The sequence below is a fragment of the Myotis nattereri genome (assembly GCF_964212035.1).
Source record: "Myotis nattereri genome assembly, chromosome: 16".
NCBI classification, from domain to species: domain Eukaryota; kingdom Metazoa; phylum Chordata; class Mammalia; order Chiroptera; family Vespertilionidae; genus Myotis; species Myotis nattereri.
Window position 1 is genome coordinate 42,907,522 of NC_138091.1, and position 24,942 is coordinate 42,932,463.

The following is a 24,942-nucleotide window of genomic DNA, read 5'->3' on the forward strand; positions in this document are numbered from 1 at the left end:
CGGTGATGATCTGTGGAAGTAGATTTCATTAAATGAGTCCCTTCTCCCGTCCGCTTGGCCTGCTCCCTGTTGGAAGTCATCCTGCCAACTCTTTAGCCAGCTGTTGCCAATCTTATAGGCGTGAGTCCCCCATGAGATTGTTTTTCCATTTCCAGGGGTGACTGGCAGTTTGAAGGGGACCTTTGACCTCCTTGTAGCATTTGGGACTTTGTGGAGACCATGTCAGTGCAAGGCCTGGTTAGCTCATCTTAGAGCAAAGAGCCAGCACCCTCACGCCCCCAGGGTGGCTGGGCAAGGATGGTGTGGGTTCCCAGGCCCCTGGCCTGTGCCTTTCAACCCATTGGCCATCTCTTGTGCTCCTTTCCAAGACAGCCTGCGAGGAATGGCAAGGAGCGGTGGTCAGACGCCAATCTGAACTGAACAGACATGATTTCATGTTGCCATTGTCTGCGTGTGGTTTTCACTGATGATATTCGGTGGATTTTTGTGGTGGTGGTGGTGGTGGTTATGATGCTGCCCGTTTCCCCACAGTAGTGGGACCTCCGGTCACGTGGCTGGCTGTGTAGGCATTCCTGTTCCTCACGTGTGCTCAGCCAACTGGCTTAGGGAGGATTTGGCTGGAATTGTCAGCAACCCACATCCAGGTTTGTATGTGACTTTTGCTCTAGGAGAAAGGAAGTGGGTGGATAATGTGGTGTGACGGCTTCCTGGCTGCTTTCACCTCTCAGCTACTTGTAGGGGGAAGGAAGTCTTAGCCAGGAGGCCAGACTCAGTCTGGTCTTACCAGCTGCAGCCATGCCCTGCAGGCTAGCAGAGCTGTGGGAGGCTGTGGTTTGGGTGAGGTTGGCCAGAGGTTCATTCTGCTGTCCCGGAAGCTGAAAGAAATCCTGTGCTTGGGATCGGGGCTGTGCCACCTGCTGGAATGTTGCCTGCTCTTGGTAGACTGGATTGGGTTTGCATCAGGCCTCTGGGGGCCTCCCTTCTCCTGCTGCCCCTGCTCTGCAACCTGCAGGCACCAGGGACCATGGCTGACCTTTGACTCCTTGACTCCAAGATACCCAGACCAAAGAAGCTGCTGTTCTTAGCAAGGTGTTCCCTGCATTCCACAGACAAGGGGTCAGAGAGGTGGAAGCTTGCCTTACAGCTTCTGAGACATCAGCCACAAGGCCCTGAGCCCCAGAGCAGCTCGCCCAGTGCAGGCTCCTAAGGATATCAAAGAACACAGTGCCCAGCTCTTTCTTACCTGGGCAGACCTGAAACTTGGAGACGCTCCCGCTCTGGGCCAAGTCCCAGCCTGACTGCCCCTGGAGTTTGCCTGGGTTGACCCAGGTCATGGAAGGGAAACTGTGAGGCCTGTGGCTGCTCTGGAAGAAACAGATCTCCTGGAAAGGCCCGTGTCTCCCTCCAAAACCACGTGGCCCCTCCTTGGACTCCAGTCGTTCATGGCGGGGACCCTGCCCGCCCTCAGCACCACCACCAGGGCTTCGGGAGGAGGCTCAGTGGCTGCTGCTGGCTTCCTTTTTGTCCAAACGGTCCCTGGGTTCTTCACTCCACCCCTTCCAGGACTTCAGGTCAGAGAGAACCACTGTTTGGGATTCAAGGCCTCCTCACAAGGAGCTTTGCAGGATGGTGGAGCCATGGCTGGATAGAACCAAAACAAGGGAAGGACCTGGGACCTGCCTCCGGCAGCTGCTATTGGAGAGCCTCCGGGCATGGCCCTCGTACTCTGCCACCTCCACTCCTTGCTGACACTGGGCTTTTGGACACTCGTGTTTCTATATGTTTATCTCCTGCCTTTGGATTGACTCTGCATTTGATCCCTGACTCCCTGGCAAATCCCTGTGGCCTCCCTGTCTGTGTCGGGAGAGAGCTGGATAGAAAAAGAAGCCTCGGTTCTGGATTGAGGTCTGTAAGGGCTTGTTACCCCGCACATGCCTGCATGCGAAGACGCCAATGTCTGGTTTGAAGGCCGGCCCACACCGAGCCACATCAGCACCTAGGTTTATGGAAAACGTCGGGCCTTTTCTGCACCTCCCTTCTATCAGCCCCCCTACTTGCTGGCTCTCTGAAGCCCGAGGGTGGGCGTCCCAGTTGTCTTTAATTCTTTGCTCCAAGATGACCAGCATTTCACCAACCCAAGGGGTGTCCCAAAGGCCTGGGGAGCTTCAGGTAGCTGCAGTCTAGGAGAGGGTGAAGGGCGGTCAGACCAGGGGAGGGGGCAGGTTTGTATCTGGTCAGTGCCAACCTGCCCCAGTCAGAGGCGGCCCAAGGCTTCAGTTTTGCCCTGCAAAGTGAAAGCAGGCCTGCAAACACTATCCCTGGGGAGGCTCTATGGGACAGTTTCATTCAATTAAATAAAAAATATTGACTGACTGCAGGTGCTGCATCTTGGAACAGGGAAGGGGAGGCTTTACCTTTTCGTCTTGGCTTTTCTCTGGGCTATGGGAGAGGCCCCCGTTCCCAGGGCGGGGGAAGAAATACCAAATGCATTGTTCGCTTGATACATCTCACTGGTTTCTAATAAAGGAAGCAGCTGAATAAAACCTTCCGTCCTCCTGGTTTTGCTGTGGACAGCAAGTAGCCGTGGAGCCGATGGCAGCCCCGGCTTGGCTAGGGTGCCCTCTGCCCCTGAGCGGCAGTGCCCCGCGGGAAAGGCTGTCATGATCACAGCACTGGGCAACTGTTGAAGACTCAGGGCAAGGCTGCCCCCTTTCAGGGCAAACTTGGCTCCTTTCCCCAGTCCTCTCAGGCGCCAGCGAGGAGCCAGTACTGACCCCGCTTCACTGTAAGAGGAGCGGCTGGGCTCCGTGCCAGCCAGTGCCGGGCACCTTGGCCGAGGAGCCAGTGCCGGGCTCCACAGCTGGGAGCAGGTGGGCCCCTTCGGTCCGGGTCAGCAGCGGCTCCTCTGACTCGGCCGATGCCACGTCTTCCCTTCTGGTTCAGGGGTCTGCTGAGCCCCCAGGGGTGCTTTTAACACTGCAGGTCACCAGGCCCCACTGCCCACCTACTGAGCCAGCTTCTGCGGGGCCCTCCATCCCTGTTCTGTTCCTCTGGAGCTTGTCACCCACTCCCCGGCCCCTGCTCCTTTCTGGCCCCCATGGCTGGTGCCTTGGCCCTTTCCAGGGAACCTGGACCCTGAGCTGCCCGAGGACATGAGCTGCCTCCAGGGACTGCTCGCGAGCTCTGCCCTTGCTCAGTGCTAGTGCTGATGCCTGAGTCCACATTGAACCCTCGAAGGCCACCTTTCTGACAGGTTTGCTCTGGACTCTCACTCTCTCCCAGCATCGCCAGAGTAGCTCGGAGCAGCCACTGCCTCCAGCCTTCATCTCAAAGTCTGGTTGGCTGGTGGAAGGTGAGCCCCAAGTCTGGGATTTGTCTACTGAGTAGACAGAGGCCTTGAACCCCGCTGAGCCTGGAAAGTGGGGGGTCTGTCTGGGGCCCCTCCCTGCACTCTGCTGTCTGCCCACCCACCAGGCCCCTCGGAGGGCTGGTGGGGCAGCGTGGGATTGTCCTCACAATCCGCCTGCAGCCCCCCCTGGCAGTCAGACAGATCCAAGCCCTGCTGGCAAGAGGCCCAAGGGACTCTGCCCCATCCTCCTCAGGGCCCTGCGGCCTCATGTGCTTGCCGTGGCGGTGATAAAGGAAGCTTGCTGCTTTATTTTTTAAAACAGTCTTGTTCTGCTGCCCTCTCAGGGCTCTTCTATGTAATGAGCTAAAAACCTACTTCTCGGTCCCCAGGGCTCCCAACCTCAGCTTCCCTTCTTGCTTTAACAAGGGAAGGGAGCTCAGGTTCAAAAGCCGGAGAGAAGAGCCCAGGAAACCTGAGGAGGGAGTCTTAGGGGATGGCCAATACCTGGGTGGGGTGAGGCCGTGGCTGGACTCCTTTCAGGGGCAGAGGGGCTGAGGGTTCGTATGTCCTGCTCCCCAGGTCTCCTGGCAGTCGCAGGCCTGGCTCTTGATAAATCACAATGAAAGGTGGCCCGGCTCCTTGAGTCCTCGGCCATCTCAGGTGCAGGGAGGAGATAACCCCCCTGTTCTTCCGGAGGCACTGAGGCAGCCCAGCACCAGGCCGGCCGGGTTCACTCCTGCCCTCCACTCCAGAGGAGGCCTCACCGCCGCAAGCAGCTGTGTCCGCGGGGGTCAGTCGGGCCCTCGGGAGTGCTGGACTCGGATATGGACGAAGATCGTGGCTGGTGACAGGGAGGCCCCGTCCTTGGACAGCAGGTGGATGTGGCGGTACCCTGTGGGGAGGGCGGCCAGGCATCGGATTTGCTGCCCATCACCCTGCCCACGTCCCTCCCTGGGGGCTGGGCCACGCTTGGGCCTCCCTCAGGAAAGGCGCTCACAAAGTCCCAGCGCAGGTGAGCAGCGTCTGGGGGCCGGACCTCTCCCTTCCCATCCCCACCTACCTTGCTTCAGGCTGTTGAGAGGCAGTGTAAACTGGCCCACAAAGTCATTGGGGGACGTGGTGTCATAATCTTCTACCACAAACCGGACCAGCACCAGCTCTGGAGCCCGCAACTGGAACTGCAGGGTCTGCCCCCAGTGGGGGTTGAAGCCTAGGGCACAAACAGGCTTGGTGGTCGGAGCCAGCTGGCCTCTGCCCTGCCCCTCCCTGCACTCTGCTGTCTGCCCACCCACCTCCACCAGCAGGCCCACCCACCATTGTTAAGCACGTAGTTGGTCTCCTTTCGAGCACAGTCCATGGGCACCCCGTAGATCTCAACACGCACCAGGGGGTCCACAATGGAGCTCGGCTTCTCGGCATTCAGCTTGGGCAGCTGCTGTGCAGTCAACACCTGCGGGGGATGAAGAGCTTCAGCCTGGCCCTGCCCGCCCTGCCCACCACGTGGTCCCCAGGCCTCCGCCATCTTCCTCCACTTCGGGCTGGTGCCCTCGGACTAGCCGGCTCTGAGCCCAGGGTAGGGCCTGGCCCAGGCTGCTAACCTGGATGGTGAGAGTAGTTCTGGGGGGTCCAGGGCTCTCGGGGTCAAAGTTTGTGTCAGGCTGCCGCAGGCAGGCAGGTTTCAGGATGTAGCCGCACTGCCCATTGACGAGGAAGCGCCCCGCATTGAGGTCCATCTCATAGCCTGGCGTCTGGAAGTTCAGGGCCACTGTGGACACAGCGGGGTCAGGAGGGCTCTTGGTGGCCCTCTCCTCACGCTGTTTCAGGGGCCTCACTGCCCTCTCCCCCACACAACCCTATAGGTGCAGAACCAGCTCCTCCAAAAGGCCCAGATCCGGGCAGTGCTGCTCGTACCCACCATGAGGTGGTGGGGAGGGAGTGGGTGTGTCATGGCAGCCAGGCGATCTAGACTCTATTGTCACCTCGTATCTTTTTCCTTTTTTATTGATTACAGAGAGGAATGGAGAGGGTAAGAGAGAAACATCAATGATGAGAGAGAATCATTGATCGGCTGCTTCCTGCACACCCCACACTGGGGCTCGAGCCTGAAACCCGGCATGTGCCCTGACCAGGAATCAAACCGTGAGTGACCTCCTGGTCCACAGGTCGACACTCAACCACTGAGCCCCTACAGCCAGGCAACCTGGTATCTCTTGAGGCTGGAATGTGGGCCTGAGGGGGGCATATTAGAGAAGCCTCCACCTGCAGGGCCAGGCCTGGGCCAGAGCTGAGGCCTGAGGTTTCTACACTTACCCCCTCGGGGACCACACTCCCCTCCCTTGGGCTCAGCATGGGATTGCCAGGGGTATGTGTGCATGTATGTGTCAAGGGGCGCCTGGGGGTGGAGATTTCTAACTTCTACCTTCATAAAAAATGTGAGACTTTCACATTGTCAGGAACAAATGAGCCCGGCCAGTGTAGCTCAGCGGTTGAGTGTTGACCCGGGAGCCAAGAGGTCAGAGTTTGATTCCCAGTCAGGGCACATGCCTGGGTTGCTGGCTCTATCCCCAGTGTGGGGTGTGTAGGAAGCAGCTGATCAATGATTCTCTCTTATCATTGATGTTTCTATCTCTCTCCCTCTTCCTTTCTCTCTGAAATCAATAGAAATACATTAAAAAAAACAACCAACAACAACAAGCCTGATTTGTGTTTCCTCACATACCCTGCTCACAAGTTTTTAATAAATGTTATCAACAAAACACTGTTTTCCACCTGGTCAGCTATGTGGCCCCATCACTGCTGGTCCTGCTATGACGCCCCAGAGGCCACCCCACAAAGCACCCGGCCCCCGCCCAGCTCTGCAGCCACTCACCCAGCTGACAGCCTGAGTTCCACATCTCCTGGGGGCTGTAGTTGGCCGAGTTCATCCGAAGCCCCGATGGGTAGACACGGGTCAGTTGCCGGGTATTGTGCCTGACAAAGCTGTTCCCTGGTGGGGAGTTCGGTGGTATTGTGACAAGCTCCTGGGTACCCTCACCTGGTGTCAGGGGCTGTAACCCCAACTCCAGGGACAGGCTGGGAACAGAGGCTGAATTTCCATTCCCACTTCCCCTGCCCCAGCTCCTCTTCTCTGACACAGTGGGTGTGGGAACCTCGTGAAGAGGTTGCTGAAGTCCAGGGAGGGGCAGGGACCGCTCCCACAGCCCTCACTGCATCCCAGCCCCAAATCCCCACATTCCTGACTCTCAGCACATGGAACACCTGGCCCCAGGCTGACATCCTGTGTGTCATCACTCGTCCCACACACCCTCCAGCCACACTGGCTTCCTGGAACCCTTCCTGTGTGTCATTCCTCCAGGCCTTGGTGCAACCTGCTCCTCCTGTCTGGACACCCCTTCCCCCTCGTCGCCTGGCGGCTTCCTCCTCACCCGTCCATCAGGTGTCTTCTCAGGCCTCACCTGCTCAGCATTCTTGCCCTGATCTCACCGCCTTGTGCTGGGCTCCTCCAGCCCCTCCCTATCCTGGCCCAGCTGATCACCCTGCATCATAGTTACCCAGCTCCGTCTGGCCCATCGCGAGGCTGTGCGCCCTCTTCCCTGGGCCCTCTCCCTGCATGCCGGGCCTGGTACTAGGCACTCATTCTCTGAGCCCCTCTCTGGGGTCTTCCTGACCTCTTTACCGCCCCCCAAAGCCTCTCAATCTCCTTTCCAGACCAACTTCAGGATGCTCCCCCAGGATCCTACAGGCCCCCACGGGCCGCCTGCCCCCAGACGCCAGCTATCCTGGCTCCTACCTGCCTCTCGAATGAGCTTCTTGGCCTTGCGCTCGCTGAGGGAGCTGACCTGGTAGGGCTGGGGTGGGCCGGGGGCAGGGCGCAGGGTCCGAAGGCGCGTGGCACAGCAGTACACGGCCAGGGCCGACAGTTCTGGGGAGATCTGCTTGGCCTGGGACAGCGGTCGGCAAACTCATTAGTCAACAGAGCCAAATAGCAACAGTACAACGATCAAAATTTCTTTTGAGAGCCAAATTTCTTAAGCTATATAGGTAGGTACATTGTTATTAACTTAATTAAAGTATTCCTAAGCTGGCCTTGGCTAAAAACGTCCTCAATCTGATTGAGGTACGTTCGCTGAGGTCAATCCCTTCCAACTCTCCCATCCACACTCGTCTTGTATACTTGTTTCGTCTATCTCCTTTCTGAAAACCGACTTCTGCGCACGGGCCACGAAGTTTCAATCGCACTGTACGTGCGCGCCCGCACGTGGTATTTTGTGGAAGAGCCACACTCAAGGGGCCAAAGAGCCGCACGTGGCTCGCGAGCCACGGTTTGCCGACCACGGGCCTAGGAGATGAGCCTCAGAGGTTCCTCTAGCTCCAGCCCCCAGCTCCTCCCTTCCCTCCCTTCGCCACCTGCCCAGCCCACCCCACTCACCTGCCGCTTCTGCTCTGCGGCCTCCACCCTCTCTTCTTCCTCCTCCTCTTCCTCCTCCTCCTCCCGGTCCGACAAGATGCGACCATCCTCGTTCCGAGCAGCTGGCAGCTTCTTGCCCTTCACCAGGACCCGGCCCTTCAGCTGCTGTAGAGACCAATATGGAAGGGTTAAGCCCTCTCACCCCTGTGTCAGCCGGTTGGTCAGTCATTCAACCACCGTGGGAGAGGCTGGCGGGGGGTGAGGAGCAGGAAAAGACACACAAAGATGAGTGGTTTCTAACAGAAAAACAAAGAGGAAACAACCCAAGAGGTCATCAGCGGGGGATTGGCTAATGAGGTCCCTCCAAAATCGGAATCCTACACAGCAGCCGTTAAAATGATGGCGGCAGCTCGGGATGGACAGAGAAGCCGCTCTCCAACAAAGATCTCCCCTGGAAGAAGCAGTGTAGAACACGGAATCAATGACCCTTGTGGTGTAACATTTGAAAGAGAAGGGAGCCATGGGGAGGGGTATATATGCATGGGGGAATTCTGGAAGGACACACAAGAAATTGCCGAAGATGCTTACTTTGTGTGAAATAGGACAGGGTGAGCCCAAGTGGGGAAAAAACCATTTTCAATTGTATACACTGGTGTACAGTTCAGTTTTTGTTTACCATATGTATGTTATTTTCATGCTAATAAAAGATCAAATTACACACACACCAGGGTGAGTCAACATTTGTTGCATATTTGGGATAGGGAGTAGGAGGAAAGTTTTCTCAAGGAGCCAGAAAAGAGTGCATATCCTGAGGGGGGCAGATAAAATGCTCTGGGGTTTGGAATGAAAGGAGGCAGGACCACCTCTGGCCAGAATCTGGGGGAGTTTCTAAGGCCACAGGAGGAGGCAGTTTAGGCTGCACCAGAATTATAAGCAGGTGGCGCTGGGCAAGCCAGGTGGCTGGGAAGGGAGCCCCAGGTGGAGACGATATCAACCAAGACCTTGGAGGTGGGACTGGCTGAGCTCGCAGGGATTCTGTGGGCCGTGAGGCAGAGCAGGGAGGTCAGGGCCAGGTCACGGAAGGCTAAATGCCGGGAGAGAGGGTGGGGTGGGTCTAGTCCAGTGGTTCTCAGCCTTCTGGCCCTTTAAATACAGTTCCTCATGTTGTGACCCAACCATAACATTATTTTCGTTGCTACTTCATAACTGTAATGTTGCTGCTGTTGTGAATCGTCATGTAAATATCTGATATGCAGGATGGTCTTAGGCGACCCCTGTGAAAGGGTCGTTCGGCCGCCAAAGGGGTCGCGACCCACAGGTTGAGAACCGCTGGTCAAAGATGGGCAGCAGGAGACTGACCAGACCACTGGGTGGCAGATGTCAGATGAAGGCAGGAGCAGGGGAAGGTTAAGGCAGAGAGCGGTGAGGGGTCCTGAACAGGGAAGTGGCATGAGCAGGGGTGGATGCTGGAGCCCAGACAGGCCCTTCCCCACCTACGCTGAGGCTCTGGGGCATCACCTCTGGGGATGGCAGCTCTTCGGGGTTCTGGGAGTCCAGTGCCTGTGTCACCAGCATGTCCCCCAGGATGGTGCGGAGGTGGCAGGCCATGACAGCCTGCTGCTCCAACCCACAGTGGTTCTCGAGGGAGAGGATGACAGGGTATGGGGACAGCTGTAGGGGGAGAGGCAACAGCGCAGTCACTCACCCCTTCTTTCCTCCTCCCACCCCAACCAGAACCCCCACTACATGCAGCCCCAGCTCCTTCAGGGCAGGCAGGCCAAACCAAGGCTCTGGAGAACCCCCTGTGGGGAGGGAGGAGACGGAGTCAGGGGGATGTGGGACACACCTGGGTGGGGCCAGCCTGTACACGAGGGACAGAGGTCAGATATGGGGCCTCTGGAAGGCGTGGACTGTCAGGGAGGCTGAGGGCAGCTGCAGGAATGGTTTTCTTTTATAAATGCTCTTTATATGTTAATGACATTGACCATGTCATTAGTATGCAAACTCCCCCTCCCCCTTCGTCATTTGTTGGTGGTAAGATTTGTGTAGCTTGACTGAAATTGCAGTTTTATGTAGACACCATAGTATGCTAAGCTTCTCTCTCTCTCTCTTTTTAGCTTCTCTTTATGGCTTACTCTTTGGCAACAATTATTAAAATGTCCTTCCCTCCCGCAAGGTTTTCTCCTGGAAATCCTGAGATTTTAATACATTTACTAAATATGAGGGTGGGAGAAGGAAGCCCCTCACTCAGCTTTATACTACCCCACTGGCCGCTGTCCCAGCCGCACCTGGGCAGGGAGTGATTCTCTGGGCAGGGGTTTCTTTCGGGAGGACTGAGGGGGGCTGGGCTCACCGTGAAGGCGTGGTCACGCACGGCCTGGACCACATCTCGGAAAAGGATCTTGGAGGTGAGCGTGTGGCCATGGTAGATGACGGGCTCCCCTCCTGGCCCCTCCCAGCAGTCCAGCTCCACACAGCGGCATCCCTGCGCAAAGGCTCTGTGGACAGACAGGCACGGTGTCATGTGGGTGGCACAGATCAGCGAAACAGACAGGTGGACCCCAGGAAGCCCACAGTGGGAGCTGAGCCCCATTTCCCCGCCAAACGGGGCTTCTAGAAGGGTTCGCTGCCACCCTCCCTCCACGGGTACCTAACGTAGGCCTCCGTGCTGCTGAGCCCCCCAATCTGGGAGTCGGTCAGGTAGGTATTGTGGGAGGAGGAGATAAAATAGTGGGCGAGGGGCCGGTCCATGTCCTGGAACATGCACGTGTGGGCCGGGTTCAGGGCGTCCCCCTCCGGTGACAACAGGTACATCATGAAGCCATCCAGTGTCATCAGCTCGTGCTGCTTGGCTGCAGGGGGGGCAGAAGACAGCATCAGGACACACAGGGGCCCCTGTCCGGCCCCAAATGCTCCAAAGCTCACTCCATTTAGTACTGATGAGCACCTGTCTACTGACTGGACTCGACAACGTTACGCCAAACCCTGCGAGGAAGGTACGTTACTCTGTCACGTTACAGATGTGGCAGCTGAGTGCGGAACTGGCGAGATCACCTACTCAGGATGGCACCACAGCCAGGAACAGCAGAGCCCCCTCATCTGGGAACCCAGGTCTATCCGACACCACGACCTGGGCTGCGTCGGCCCCAGCCCCTCGGTCAGACCCCCACCTGTCTCGTTGAGCTCGTAGGTCTGGATGAGCTGCTGGGCGTGGGCCAGCGTGGCGCCGTCCTCGCCCTGGTCCTCCAGGAACTCCAGCAGCTCAGGGGCGCTCAGCACGCGGTCCTCGCCCGAGTACCGACGGAAGATCTCCTCCAGCTCCGGGCGCTTCAGCAGTCGCCGCAGAAACTCCTCAATCTCGGTCCCCTCCAGCCGCTCGTTGTCGGAGTGGTCACACTCCTAGAAAGCAGAGGGAGGGACTCAGGAGAGGGGACGCCTGGGGAAGCTGGCCGCACTGACACACCCAGCATCTACCATGGCCGGGAAAGCAGACGTCTCCCATTCATAGGGAGAGAAACAGCTAGTGAGGCTCCGGCCTCGCTCAAGGGCACAGCTGGTGACCTGCAGGGCTGAGATGCTCGGGAAGATCTCTCGGGTGCCGGGCCTGTCACTCTGGATGACCTGCCCTAGGAATCAAGATGTGGGAGGAGCCCTGTTGGTGTGGCTCAGAGGTGGAGGTTCGACCTATGAACCAGGAGGTCTAAGTTCAGGGCACATGCCCCGGTTGCGGACTCAATCCCCACTAGGGGGCGTGCAGGAGGTGGGCGATCAATGAGTCTCATCATTGATGTTTCTATTTCTCTCCCTCTCCCTTCCTCTTTGAAATCAATAAAAATATATATTAAAAAAGATAAAATAAAAGATGTGGGAGGAAAACCAGTGTCCCGGGGGCAGGACTGGGCTGCTGTGCTACACTCCCCTCCTAGTCATTACCATCCTCAGATTGCCACGCTCACACCCAGGGTCGGTGAGCAGCACAGAACTGAGGGTCCACACGGAGCTGTCGGGAGGGGCACAGCTGCCGTGGTCCTGTCGCTCCGTGTCACAGGCTGGACAGTCAGCAGCATCCGCACAGGGGTCTGCCATGCGCTCTGACTGGGCCCTGGATGCAGAGCCCAGCCCCGTGTGCCCCCGACTGTGCTCCCACAGGTGTGGAGGCGCCACACACGCCACAGTGGAGGAGGGTGTGCACGTGGGCCGTGAGCCGATTCCTCCCTTTGCTCCTGACTGCAAACCACACAGGTCACCTGGGCAAAGGGTTTTAAAGAAACGAAAACTACAGCTTCGATGCTCACTAGGGAGTGGTGGGCGGCCCAAGGTCCTCCCTACCCCTGGGGTCTGCCTGACGGGGAGGAGAAGCTCTGGGCCCATAGCCTCGGGGGAGGGTATGAAGGGAAGTAGACCCAGGTGTGGCCTTTCTGCAGCAAGAGGCCCCTGTCGCCACCAAAGCTGGATGGAAAGGAAAACAGCCGACTCTAATGGTCAGGGGAGGACAGAGAGCAGAGGTCAGAGAGGTGGCAGGGGCCCACCTTGAAGAGGCGGTAGGCGTACATGTCATTCATGTCCACGTTGACCATTCTGAGCAGGCTCTTGATCTCCTTGAAGCTCATCTTACTGTCCTGGTTGGAGTCCGCCCGGTGCAGATAGGAGTGGATCCAGGTGTGGGTGCTCAGGAAATACCAGCAACAGGCTGGGCACCACCCCCCGCTGGCAGGTGACTGACAGGTTTGTCACCATGGCCTGGCTTGGGGGCTCCCCAGTGTCCCCAGTGGCCTGTGGGCTCCCTGAGCACAGCAGCGGGCTGTCCTCCATGGGACTGGGCTCCCCAGAGCCAGGAGGCCATGTCCCCACTCTCAGTTTTTTGTTTTTTTTTTTAAATATATTCCATTGATTTTCCACAGAGAGAAAGGGAGAGAGAGAGAGAGAGCCAGAAACATCGATGAGAGAGAAAGATCGATCAGCTGCCTCCTGCACATCTCCCACTGGGGATGTGCCCGCAACCCAGGTACATGCCCTTGACCGGAATCGAACCTGGGACCCCTCAGTCCGCAGGCCGACGCTCTATCCACTGAGCCAAACCGGTTTCGGCTACTCTCAGTTTTTAAGACAAGGGGCTCGGGGCTCAGGTTCAGACTGGGGACCCCCGAAGGACAGGGCCACCTCCCCCAGCCTGGGGTTCTCCAGGGACAGGGCCCGCCTCCCCCCAGCCCCCCACCCCTCCCCCTCCCCCGCATCAGCCCCTGGGGCAGGATATTGATCCAGGCGCTCGCGCTGGCTCATGGCCTCCAGGCGCGCGCGCAGCTTGGCCAAGCCGCGCACCCAGCGCTGCGCCTCCTCGGCGGTGGGTGCCGCCAGGTCCAGGTTCTTCCTGCGGCCCTTGAAGGCGATGGTGAGGCAGCGCGCGGGGGCGAAGGCTCCCCCGAAGCGCCGCAGGCCCTCGGACTGATGGCCCTCGCGGACGGCCTCGATGTGCTGCACGAAGACTGCGGGGGGGATGCCCAGCGCGGCCGGGTCAGCGGCGGGGGAACTGCCCGGCCCCGCCCGGCCCTGGCCCACCCTCCACCACCACCACCACCACCCCCCCGGGGCCCACCCGGGCCGCCCGCCCCGACTCACAGATGTGCTGCGACGGAGCGTGCGGGAAGCGCCGCTGGAACCACACGGTCAGGCCGTCCTCCTGCAGCCGGTACAGCCGCTCCTTCTGCCACGTCCGCGAGCGGATCTTGCAGAGGCGGGAGCCTCGAAGCATGGCGCGCACGTCCTCATCCTCCGTCAGGCCTGCGGGGCGGGAGGCCCGGGTGCACTAGAGCCTCGCCCCACCCGGACCTCCTTCCTCCCTGCTCCCAGCGAGAGCTGTGGCCTCCCTCTCTGAGCCTCTCCAAACCCACACGGGCCTCTCCCTGCCGAGCGGAACATGCCCGATACTGGGTTTGACTTGAGGCTTGGAGTGCCTCGCCCAGGCCCCCCTGGGAGGGGTGCCAGTAACTGGCCCTTCCTCCCGGCCAGGCAGTGGTCTCTGGAGGCCCTGGAGCAGAACAGCCCTCCCCGCCCACCCCCACCCCCGCAGGATAAGGGACTCAGGCCTCCCTGTCACCCCTCCGCCACTCTCCTCCATCAAGCCCTCCAGCCTGCGAGTCCAGAATCTGTCACCTGCAGCCTTTTCACTTATTGGAAACCCTGACCATCGAGAAAGCCGCCTCACTATCTAACCTAGATCTCCTCTTGCTGCAACCCAAGCTCCTCACTCTGCTTTCCCGACCAGGGAGGACGCAGAGGCCACTCTGGCTCTGGGGTCACAGACCAAGGCTTCCAGGGCCTGCCTGGCTAAGAGGAGGCTGATCTCCTGGCATCTGTGTGCCCTGGTGGGGCCCCGCTGAAGGCATGGTCTCCTGTGATGTCTGGCATTTGCCCAGCCTCTATGACAACTCCCATGTCACCCCTCAGCCCACAGGTCCTCTCCCGTTAGTGTCCACCTTCCCTGTAAGTGTTAGGGGCAAAAATAGAATATTGGGGACTACGCCGAAACCGGTTTGGCTCAGTGGATAGAGCGTCGGCCTGCGGACTGAAAGGTCCCAGGTTCGATTCCGGTCAAGGGCATGTACCTGGGTTGCGGGCACATCCCCGGTGGGGGATGTGCAGGAGGCGGCTGGTCGATGTTTCTCTCTCATCGATGTTTCTGACTCTCTATCTCTCTCTCTTCCTCTCTGTAAAAAATCAATAAAATATATTTAAAAAAAAAAAAAAAGAATATTGGGGACTAGCTATGGTTGTGGGAAATACTAATCACGCCCTGTTAGCCGTGACTGCCTTGTTCTGGTTAAAGGGCATTCTAACCTGGCTGGGAGCTGTACACACACACACACACACACACACACACACACCGGGAACCTGGGAGTCAACCTTGGACCTGGGAGTCAACCTTGGAATGGGGTCCATTCTCATTCAAGAACTGCCTGTTATCGTGCCAAGATTAACAACCTTGTTACCCAAACAAACAATGGAGTCCCACCCCAGACTGCATAGGCGACTTCCCCCGGCCTGTAATCCCTACTTCTCTATGTAATCTCTGCCTTCCTGCCCAATATAAACAGCTGGCTTACGGGAGGGGGGTGGGTTGCAGAGCAGATGTTTGTGGACGGCCTGCTGCTCTCCCATGTTGTTGGCGTTATTGGAATAAACGTTCATATGTGATTCAACCCTGTCTCCGCTGAACTGGCTCAAGTAGTGACAGGCAGCCTGGACCCCTTGGTTGTCTGGTTTCATTAAAACAAAATGCGTACAAAGCACCTGCTGCACACACTCCCGACCCTGCTCATGTCCTAACACACAAGGAAACAAGCTTCAGTCACTGGCCAGAACGCCGCCCCCTCCCCCGCCCCCCCCCCCCCCCGCCGGAATTCTAAGGAAGTGGTGGAAATATGTGCCCTTGGCTATAAACTGAACTTTTCGGCTCCTATCCTCCTCCTTCCTCCCCCGCCACCACCAATACCTGGGCACGGGAGGCAGGAGAGAGCAGAATTTACTTAGTTGTTTATTTTATATTCAATTTATTTTTATTTTTATTTTTTTTAAAATATATTTTATTGATTTTTCACAGAGAGGAAAGGAGAGAGATAGAGAGAGTTAGAAACATCGATGAGAGAGAAACATCGATCAGCCGCCTCCTGCACATCCCCCACCGGGGATGTGCCCGCAACCCAGGTACATGCCCTTGACCGGAATCGAACCTGGGACCTCTCAGTCCGCAGGCTGACGCTCTATCCACTGAGCCAAACCGGTTTCGGCATTCAATTTATTTTAACTAAAGAAAAGTTCGCCCATTTCTCCTACCCCTGCTCTCAGCAGCATGTTCTCCGTGCATAAAATGGAAATCTCGGTAGTACCTGCTAACAACCCAAAATCCAGCCAAGATGCTGCCCATCCCGGTGGTGCCACACCCTGCCTGCTTGGATCCCCTCAGCAGGGGTCAAAACCAGCGACTGGAGCCCGGTGACAATGGAAGGGGTGGGAGCTGGACAAACAGTAGGGCCACGCCCTCTGGAAAGGAGGGGGGCAGCCAGAGGTGGACGAGGGCCCAGTTTCCAGAGAACCGGAATCTGGATTTGTATGTGAATCCTCCAGATTTTCCAATGTTGGCGACTAAATCAAATTGAAGCAAACAAAAACCCCAAAATACTACCATGTGGGCCAAAGGAAACAGGACTGTGAGCTTCTCTTCCTCCCTCTATTTCACTTAACAAGCCCCCAAAGCCGGGCTTGGCTTTGGGCTTTGTGGGCCCAGGCCCCTGCCTGCCCACCTGCAAACTCTGACCTAAGGAATCAAGTCGAAATCTCTGGGCTTCCTCTCTCACTCTCTCCTGGAGCCTTTGTACTGTCCTTTTCCTTCCTCGTCCTCATTCCAGAATCCTTCAAGGTCCAGCTCAGACATGACCTCCTCTGGAACGTCTTCCATAATTTGTCCTCAACTGGGAGTTCTCTCTCCCTGACCACCAACGTTTTACTTTAATTAAAACAAACAGACGTCCACCTAAATGGCAATCTCCGTGGACTTCCGTGAACCCAAGGGCAGGGATGAGAACAGTCTCCTAACCCCAGTGCTTGTCCTAGAGCCAGATTAGCAGGCAGTTTTCTGAAAGGGGAGGCAGATGGACAGACAGCCCGGCCTCTTCCACCCCGAGTTCAGAGCAGAGGCCTGTGGGTCTGGGTTTCTCAATCCTGGCTGTGCACCAGTACCACCTGCGGGAGGTTGCAAAACCCGTGGCCCAGCGATTCTCATCAAGCAGGTGTAGGCTGGAGCCTAGGCATCTGTGTGTTTAACAACCTACCCTGTGACTTTGAGGGCAACCGTGATTGAGAATCAGGGCATCAGAGGCAGGAGAAGTCTGCCAGCTTTAGGAGGCGAAGGTCCCCCTGGAGGCCAGCCCTGTGGCCCGAATGGCTCCACGGTGTTTCTCAGGGTTTCCAGGGGTGGGCAAACTTTTTGACTCGAGGGCCACATGGGTTCTTAAACTGGACTCAGAAGAAGGAGCTGCGGCCGTGTTTCCCGACGTTGCCATGTTAACACTGCTGCTGGTGAAGGAGCGGAGGGGAGAGCAAGAGAACCCTCCGCTCTTTCGGCTCCGCGGGCCGGATAGAACAGCCGAACGGGCTGGATCTGGCCTGCGGGCCGTAGTTTGCCCACGGCTGGTTTAGACTGTGGCCCTCTGGAAGGGGCAGTGCCCACTCGGTGCCCCCTAGGCTGGAAGGAGAGGTGGAAGGTAGCATGGGCCAGGCCAAGAGACTCACCAGACCCTCAGACCCCTATTCCCACATCTGGGCAACCTATGAATTCTCTCATCCTGAGAAACAACGGGGTAGGTACAGGACAGTCAGGGAAACCGGCAGGGCCACCCCAACTGAGCCCACCCCTCCTCCACCTGCTCCGCTGTGGGAAAGGCCCTGCAGTCCCACGTCTGCCAGACTCTGCAGATGCAGCCACCTCCCCTGATCTGGCCAGCCCTCCGATGCCAAGTCCATGGTTGGGGGGTGGGGTGGGGTGGGGTGGAGAGGAGGGGTAGTGAATGACTAAGGCTGGAAATGGAGGTGAGTCATGCAGGGCCTGCTTTGTCCAGTCTTCTGCAAACAGGACAGGGCGACAGGCAGCCTGGACTCTTGACCAGCCTCCCACTGGGACAGGTTCCCATGCTGAGGGGGCCCCTGCTCCTGGCCCTCATCCCCAGCTCCCCATGAACCTGTTGTGGGAAGGGGTGACATTCCAGTCTGTCCACCCAACTGGTACTGGCCCCTGGGCCACACTATCCCCCAAGCACACACCCAGTGGAAAAGCCAAAAAGAATGAGGGAGCAGGGCCAGGCTGGGCCGGGGCTGAGTTCTTGGGTGGGTGCCTCTGTCTCCCCATTGCTGAACCCAGGGGTAGTGAGGGGTCTGGGGTGTCAGACAGGAGGAGCAGGACCAACAGAAGTAAAGGGGTGAGGTCAGGAAGAGTCCCCAGGCCCTGGGCAGAGATGCTGGGAGGAGCCTGGCTCTCTAGGCAGCTACCCAGTAACATTTATAGGTCCGGCCAAGCCCAAACCTACAGGTGTTTCACCCACCACATTCCTACCTGCTCGGAGCAGGTGCACAAGCTGCCCGCCTTCTGCGTTTTTGGTGGTTCTCTATCTATCCACTCTGCCTTCAAGCTGAGCTGGGCAGCACCTTGGCTACCTCGACTGAGCAGGTAGGGGAATAATCATGAAATAATAGCAGTAAAAACAAGGACAAACAATAAATAGCCAAAAGGTGGGAAGGACCCAGGTGGCCACTGACAGATTCATAAATAAGCTGTGTGGTCATGGGCATGTAGACAGAAGGGTAAGACGCAGAGAACAGGGTGTGTGTGACAGGAGTGCTAGGTCTCCAGTGAGGGTGTGTGTAGGTGATGTGTACATACAGGGTGTGTGCACTGGTGTGTGTGTGTGTGTGTGTGTGTGTGTGTGTAGGGGGGTGGTGTATGGGGTTGGTGGGAAGGAGGAAGGTGGATCAGCTTGGGGAGGAAAATAGGCAACGTGTGTGCGTGCATGCGCGCCAGTGCACACTCAGGAGGGCACATGGGCTCCAGAGGAATGTGAGACATGCAGGGAACAGTGACAGCCGACAGCTCCATGCCAATGGGGGAGGGGGCAGAGGGCAGCTTTCCCTGGTGGCTGGGGTCGTGAGGCTCTGGGAGGGGACACACAACTGGCAAGGGTTCCCAAACACCTTCCACCTGAATCCTCCAGCCAGCAGGCAGCCCCCCCAGCACCCCAAAGACCAAACATGTTCCCCCTTATCCCCACTGGCTGCCACGCCCAGGGCTGGAGCCCAGCAGAGCTCCGAGCCAGAGTCCATAACATTCCTTGGAGAATCAACAAAGTCAGGAAAGGCCGGAGTGCTTTCCCTGCCCCTGGGCGGGACCCAGTGAGGTGAAGGTGGCAGCACCCTTCCTGGCAGAACAGCCATGAAGCCTGTGCAAGGGCACAGGTTGTGGGAGGTCACTCCCCAGAGCTGAAGAAGGAGAGGGGGGCACAAGGCACAGCAGCCAGACACCCCCCTCCCCCCATCCTGCCTTGCATGCTCCTGCTTAGCCAGGAGGGCTGCCCTCTCCTCCCCACCACCAGGCCAGGCACCTGCCAGCACTGGGTGCCGCTCTGAAGACCCCCACCCAGGGAGCCCCACTCACCCCACAGGGGACATCCTTGGCAGGCCATCGGCAGAGCGTCTTGCCCCGTGGCACCTGGTGGTGTGTGCAGGCTGAGGAGGGCAGGGAGCCGGATTCTGCCCACTCAGTGCTCTGCTCACTGGGCGGATTAGGGACAGGGTGGAGCATTAAAGGCACAGAGTCAGACAGGGGCTCTGGGGAGACGGGGTTGTCAGATAAAATTCAGGGTGCCCAGTTAAATTTGAAATTCATATAAACAACAATTAATTCGGGCCAACTTATACTAAAATATCACTTGTTGTTTCTATGAAATTCCCATTTAACCGGGCATCCTGCATTTTATTTGGCAAGCCTGTGAGGGCGCCCCTGGAAATTGCCAGGGCCCCTGAGAGGGAAAATCACTCATTCGTTGTGCTCTGAGTTCGGACTCTCAGCCAGGCTGCCTGTGTTCACATCCTCTCTCAGCTACTTCCTAGCTTTGAACCTCCCGAACCTCAGCTTCTTCATTTGCAAGATGAGGCTCAGTACCGTCCACCTCATATGACTGTGAGCATTCAGTGAGCTATGTGAAACGCCTGGGCACAGTGTTACAAAGGTGTTAGTTAGCATCCATTCATTCTGGCAAGAAAGATCCATCACTAAAAACCAGCCTTTGGCAGCAGGCGGGCAGAGGCTGTGTGGACTCCGGCCGGTGACCTCACCCCTGCCCCTGGCATTTCTCATCTGTCATAGAGGACAGCAGCACCTTCCCCTCCGCAGCTCCGGGATTAAATAGGATCTGGGCTCATGCAGGCTCAGCCCTGTGACTGGCCCATCAGGTGCTCACTGGGCTCCTCTTCTCACTCTTCAACTATTCCCTGGCTTCCTGGAGGCAGGCCAAGCCAGCAGCCATCCCGGGGCAGGCACAGTGGGTGGCTGCTCCTCTCTCCTCTTCCTCGTCCTGGTCCCCCTCCCCCACCTTGGTCCGAAAGGCCCTTTCTTTTCCTTGGGCTCCTCTGAGCCTTTGACTTCTCAGCCACTCCCTGCTCTGAACCCTGTCTTGACCTGATCTAAAATAAAATCTGTTCTCTGTGAACATAAGGGGTGTGGCCATGGCCTAGATGGCCGGCTCAGGGCGACCCTGAGGGTGTGGACAGCCTGAGGGGCTGGACCCGGGACACCTGGGTTTCTTCTCCACCCTGTGGGCATTCCCCTCACAGGGGCATTCCTCTCCGCAGTGGCTCAGCAGGACAAGGCAGTGGGGAGGAGGAAGGGCAGCCAGATGACATTCTGACACCCACATGGTTCCTGAGTGTCACTGTGACGAGTGCCCGTGCAGCCTTACTCAGCCTGCGCTCAGCTGTAATTATGTGTCCACAAGTGTCTGCCACTAACCTGTGCGCCCCCTGAGGGTCAGGCACGGTGTTATTCATCTCCATAGCCCTAGCCCGGCACACAGATCGGGCTGAGCAAACGTGTGTGGCGTGAAGAGGCAGACAGGTGTGCAGGGCATCACCTCTGCTTCCCACCCCATCCAGAACCCCTGTGAGTGGCGGACTCCTTTGGCTGTCTCAGTGGCACCTCAACTCCCACAGCGCTCCCCCTCTCCCCAAACCACCCCTGCTCCCTAGCCCAGAGAATGAATAACACTGTCGCCCACCAGGGACACCTTTCCAATCTCACCGACTGCAGAGTCCAGCCCCGTCTACATCCTAGGACAGTGGTTCTCAACCTTCCTAACGCCGCGACCTTTTAATGCAGTTCCTCATGTTGTGGTGACCTCCAACCATAAAATTATTTTCGTTGCTACTTCATAACTATAATTTTGCTACTGTTATGAATCGTCATGTAAATATCTGATGTGCAGGATGTATTTTCATTGTTACAAATTGAACATAATTAAAGCATAGTGATTAATCACAAAAACAATATGTAATTATGTATGTGTTTTCCGATGGTCTTAGGCCAGTGGTTCTCAACCTTCCTAATGCCGCGACCCTTTAATACAGTTCCTCATGTTGTGGTGACCCCCAATTTCATTGTTACAAATTAAACATAATTAAAGCATAGTGGTTAATCACAAAAACAATATGTAATTATATATGTGTTTTCCAATGGTCTTAGGCGACCCTTGTGAAAGGGTCGTTCGACCCCCAAAGGGGTCGCGACCCACAGGTTGAGAACCGCTGCCCTAGGCAGTTCCGGAATCCCTCTCTACTACCCCAGCCCAAGTCTGTCTGCCCAACTGACCCCTCATCCTCTCTCCTATGAGTCTCCCTTCATCCAACCCAACCCTACTCGGCACAACTCCTGCGCTCCAGAGAAAGTCCCTAATCTGTGAGGAGGGGCCTTGAAGATCTGGCCCTACCTGCCTCTCCCCTTTGCCTCGCTGGTCTCTGGCCCTCGCTGGCTGCCCAGCATCTCCTCTGTCCCCTCCCTTCCTAGTCTTGCTTCTTTGCTTCACTGTCTGACCTCCTTCCTGATGCTCAGCTCTCCAAGGGCCAGGACGGTGTCTGTCCTATTCGTTGCTGAATTCCCAGGACACAGCATGCTACAGGCACTCGATGAGTGTTTGGTGAATGCATGCATGATTGATGGAGGGCGGGCAGAGATCATGTTTTATGTCCGCATAAGGAGGCTGCCAGGCAAGTTGCTCAGAACATAGTGCTCAATAAATTCAGGTCAAATGAGTGAGAGGAGGTAGAAGTAAGAACAAGGGGGGGGGGGGGCGGGCGGGGGGTAGAGAACAGTGGCAAAGAGGAAGCAAGACTGGCACCTGGGACCCGGAATTCTGCTCCGAGATTCACACAGGTCTCCTGGGCAGCCCTGCCCGTCCGTCCCCTCCGCCCCGCACCCGATCTCGCCATCGTGAACTGTTCTGCCAACAGCAGTTCCTACCATACACCAGTTTCGCAGCCCTTGACACTTTACAAAATTCTCCCACACAAACAGCCCTGTTTTTCAAGCCACTCAACCACCCAGCCAGTGGTTCCCAACCTTCTGGCCCTTTAAATACAGGGTGAAAGGGTCGTTCGACCGTTTAGGCCAGGGGTCCTCAAACTACGGCCCGCGGGCCACATGCAATTACAAATATTGTATTTGTTCCCGTTTTGTTTTTTTACTTCAAAATAAGATATGTGCAATGTGCATAGGAATTTGTTCATAGTTTTTTTTTTAAACTATAGTCGGGCCCTCCAACGGTCTGAGGGACAGTGAACTGGCCCCTGTTTAAAAAGGTTGAGGACCCCTGGTTCAGGCAGTCCTGCTTTGCCGGACTCTGAGGTGCGGGCGGCGATGTGGGGAAGCACAGCCTGCATGCCAGCCTGTGCCTTTACCACCGGTGTGGTCGCCGACACATTCCTCGACTTGCCAACCTGTGGAATGGGGTACCACCTGCCTGTCAGGAAGGTGAGGGCCGAGTGACACCGGGCCTGTAACGACCCAGGGCTGCGGGTCTCCGAGATGCTTAAGGGGTCACCCTTACAGTCCCTTCGCCCAGGGAACCCCCACATCTGGGTGGGGGTCTGGCTTTCTGATCCTGAAGACAGTTCTCCCAGTGAGACAGCCCTCCAGAGTCCTACTGCTGCTGCACCCCCGGGGGCTCTAGGCTGGGGGGCTGGCCTGAGCGGCCGGTGTCTTCCCACCCTCAGGCCCGGCTCAGGGCTGCCCTGAAGGCACGGGGTGCTGGCAAGCTGGGTGAAGGACGCCCCAAGTCTGTCTCCCACTCCACTCCCCGGACTCTCAGGGGACCCCCCCATCCACACCCCTCGCCCGAACTCCCCTGCAGCACGCCCCGCGGGCGCCTCCTGGTGGGAAACAAAGGCGTCCTGGGCGCCAAGCTCCGGCCGGGGACCTCGGTGCCGCAGGTGCGACCCCCGCCGGAACCGGGCTGGTCCCACACGTCGCCAAGCTCCCCCGCAGCCAGGGAGCCCACTACCGGCTCCCGGAACACCCGGCCTCCCGGGTGCGCCCCGGGGACGGCCCATGCCCCCCGCCGCGCCCCCCACACGCCCCCCGCCGCGCCCCCCACACGCCCCCCGCGCGCCCCCCGCGCGCCCCCCACACGCCCCCCGCCGCGCCCCCCGCGCGCCCCCCGCCGTGCCCCCCGCCGTGCCCCCCGCGCGCCCCGCCGGTCACTGACCCATCTTCTTCAGCGCCCGCAGCCCGGGCCTCCGGGCGCCGCCGTCCTGGAGAGCGGGCGGGGGCGGGAGCGCGACCGACGCCGCGACCTGGGCCCGCACCGGGGGCTCCCGGCGCCGGCGGCTCCCCCAGCGGCCACACAGCATGTCGGGGGGGCCTCGGGGGGGCCGGGGCCGGGCCCGGTCTGCGCGCGGGGACAGGGCCGGGGGGCGCCGCTCTGGCCCGGCCCCGGCTCGGCGCGGTCCCAGCGGAGAACTTAGCGGCGCCGGGAGCGAGTCGGGAGGAGTAAGTGTCGGAGGAGGGAGGAAGGGACGAGGTTCGGGAAGGAGGGACTCGGGAAGGAGGGGCGCGGAGGGGGCGGGGCCGGCGGGAGTGGGGCCCGCCCCGAGGTAAGGGGAGGGGGCCCCCCCGTTCGTGGGTCCCTATTCGCCCAGCGATCCCCGGGTCCCCGCCCCGTCAGCAGCCTGAGCCTCCGGAGGGCACCGGAGGGGCGAGGGCTGCGCTCCAGCGCCAGCACCTTCCCCGGACCCCGAGCTCAGCGCGGACCCCGGGCCCCTCCTCCGCTCCCGCTCCAGCCCCACGGGAGGGCTCGGATGAGAGCCAGGCCGGGGGCGGGGCTGCAGGGCGGCTCCTCCCGGGCCGGGGGTACCGGGCCCCTTAAAGCCGAGGGGGCCGGGCGCTGAGCTGCTGGCAGGGCAGCCGAACCCCAGGAGTGGGGGAGCGGGAAGGGGTGGGGGCTCACAGGGTTACCCCTCCCGCACCGGCCCGGGCAGACCCCTCAGTTGTAGAAGCTCGAAGCTGATGGTCTGGAGAGGAGGGGTGCCCCCTAGACTGCGGCTGCCGGCAAGACGAGGTTCTGGGGTTCGAGGCTTGGCCGGGCTGGCCCCGCACCTGCTTGATCGCCCCGGAACGGCCCCTGCACGCTGCGTCGATGTCACTCCTGACCCCAGCCCGCGAGTGAGCGTGAAGTGCGGTTCCGGTGTCCTGCGTGACACTTACTATACAGACACCCACCTGCGTGTTTGCTCCTAAGAGTGGGAGGGACCGTGACTGCATGAGGGCACGCCGCCTGCTCCCGGAGCCCAGGTGTGGCGAGGAGCTGGTCGCACGCCGCCGCGCGGCCGATGCGCGCCATCAGGACCTCGATCGGCCAGCTCCTTGCCCCGGGCTCTCCCCCATTCTCAGTTTCCTCGACTCGGAGGTTCCCCCTTCTGGGTTGGGTCCTCACCCCTTTCTGGATATTCTTTCTGAATGTCACGTCTTCCTGGACTTCTGCACTTTTGATCCTGCAATTTCTTCCTCCAAAATGACCTTCCTCATTCTTTTCCTGGCTTACCACCCTTTTTAAAATTTGATTTGAGGGAGAGAGAGAAATTGTTGTTCCACTTATTTATACAATCATTGATTGATTTTTTTTTAATCCTCACCGGAGGATATTTTTTCCATTGACTTTTTGTGCGTGTGGAAGGGAGGGAGAAGGGAGAGAGAGAGAGAGAGAGAGAGAGAGAGAGAGAGAGAGAGAAAGAGAGAAGAGAAATATTGACCTGAGAAAGACACATTGACTGGTTGCCTCCCCAACGTGCCCCGACTGGGCTGGGGACCAAACCTGCAACCGAGGTACCAAACTGTCCGCGGGCCGACGCTCTAACCACTGAGCAAAACCAGCCAGGTCCATTGGTTAATTCTTAGATGTGCCCTGAAGGCATTGGCATATGGGGAGGACGCTCTAACCAACTGAGCAACCCGGCCAGGGCTCCTGGCTTAGTCCTAAACCGTCCACAGCTCAGCTCCGATGCCCCTCCTCCAGAACACCTTACCCCAGACATGGCTCCCTAGGTTTTTATTTTTTTATTTTTTTAAAATATTTTTTATTGATTTTTTACAGAGAGG

The 24,942-nt window shown here is 58.2% G+C and overlaps 2 protein-coding genes across 3 annotated transcripts in view; one reads left to right on the forward strand and one right to left on the reverse strand.

Annotated features, from left to right (window-relative positions):
- The window catches only part of NMT1 (N-myristoyltransferase 1), a 35,642-nt gene extending 33,099 nt beyond the window's left edge, over positions 1-2,543 (forward strand). The window contains exon 12 of one of the 2 annotated variants that reach the window (XM_081109969.1): positions 369-2,543. In XM_081109969.1, coding sequence (XP_080966095.1) covers positions 369-467 — 99 coding nt within the window. In that variant the 3' untranslated portion in view covers positions 468-2,543. The remainder of the gene's footprint in view (positions 1-368) is intronic. The other variant, XM_081109968.1, reaches the window with a different exon arrangement.
- On the reverse strand, positions 2,495-23,198 carry PLCD3 (phospholipase C delta 3; the record flags this gene model as incomplete). Its single annotated transcript, XM_081109975.1, has 15 exons — positions 2,495-4,241; positions 4,410-4,559; positions 4,664-4,799; positions 4,948-5,114; positions 6,219-6,335; positions 7,140-7,290; positions 7,779-7,922; positions 9,276-9,428; positions 10,111-10,255; positions 10,408-10,609; positions 10,928-11,156; positions 12,287-12,416; positions 13,012-13,240; positions 13,374-13,535; positions 23,054-23,198. 15 exons carry the CDS (start codon positions 23,196-23,198, stop codon positions 4,141-4,143), a joined length of 2,361 nt encoding a protein of 786 aa, XP_080966101.1. The 3' UTR covers positions 2,495-4,140.
- Positions 23,199-24,942: the final 1,744 nt, after the last annotated feature.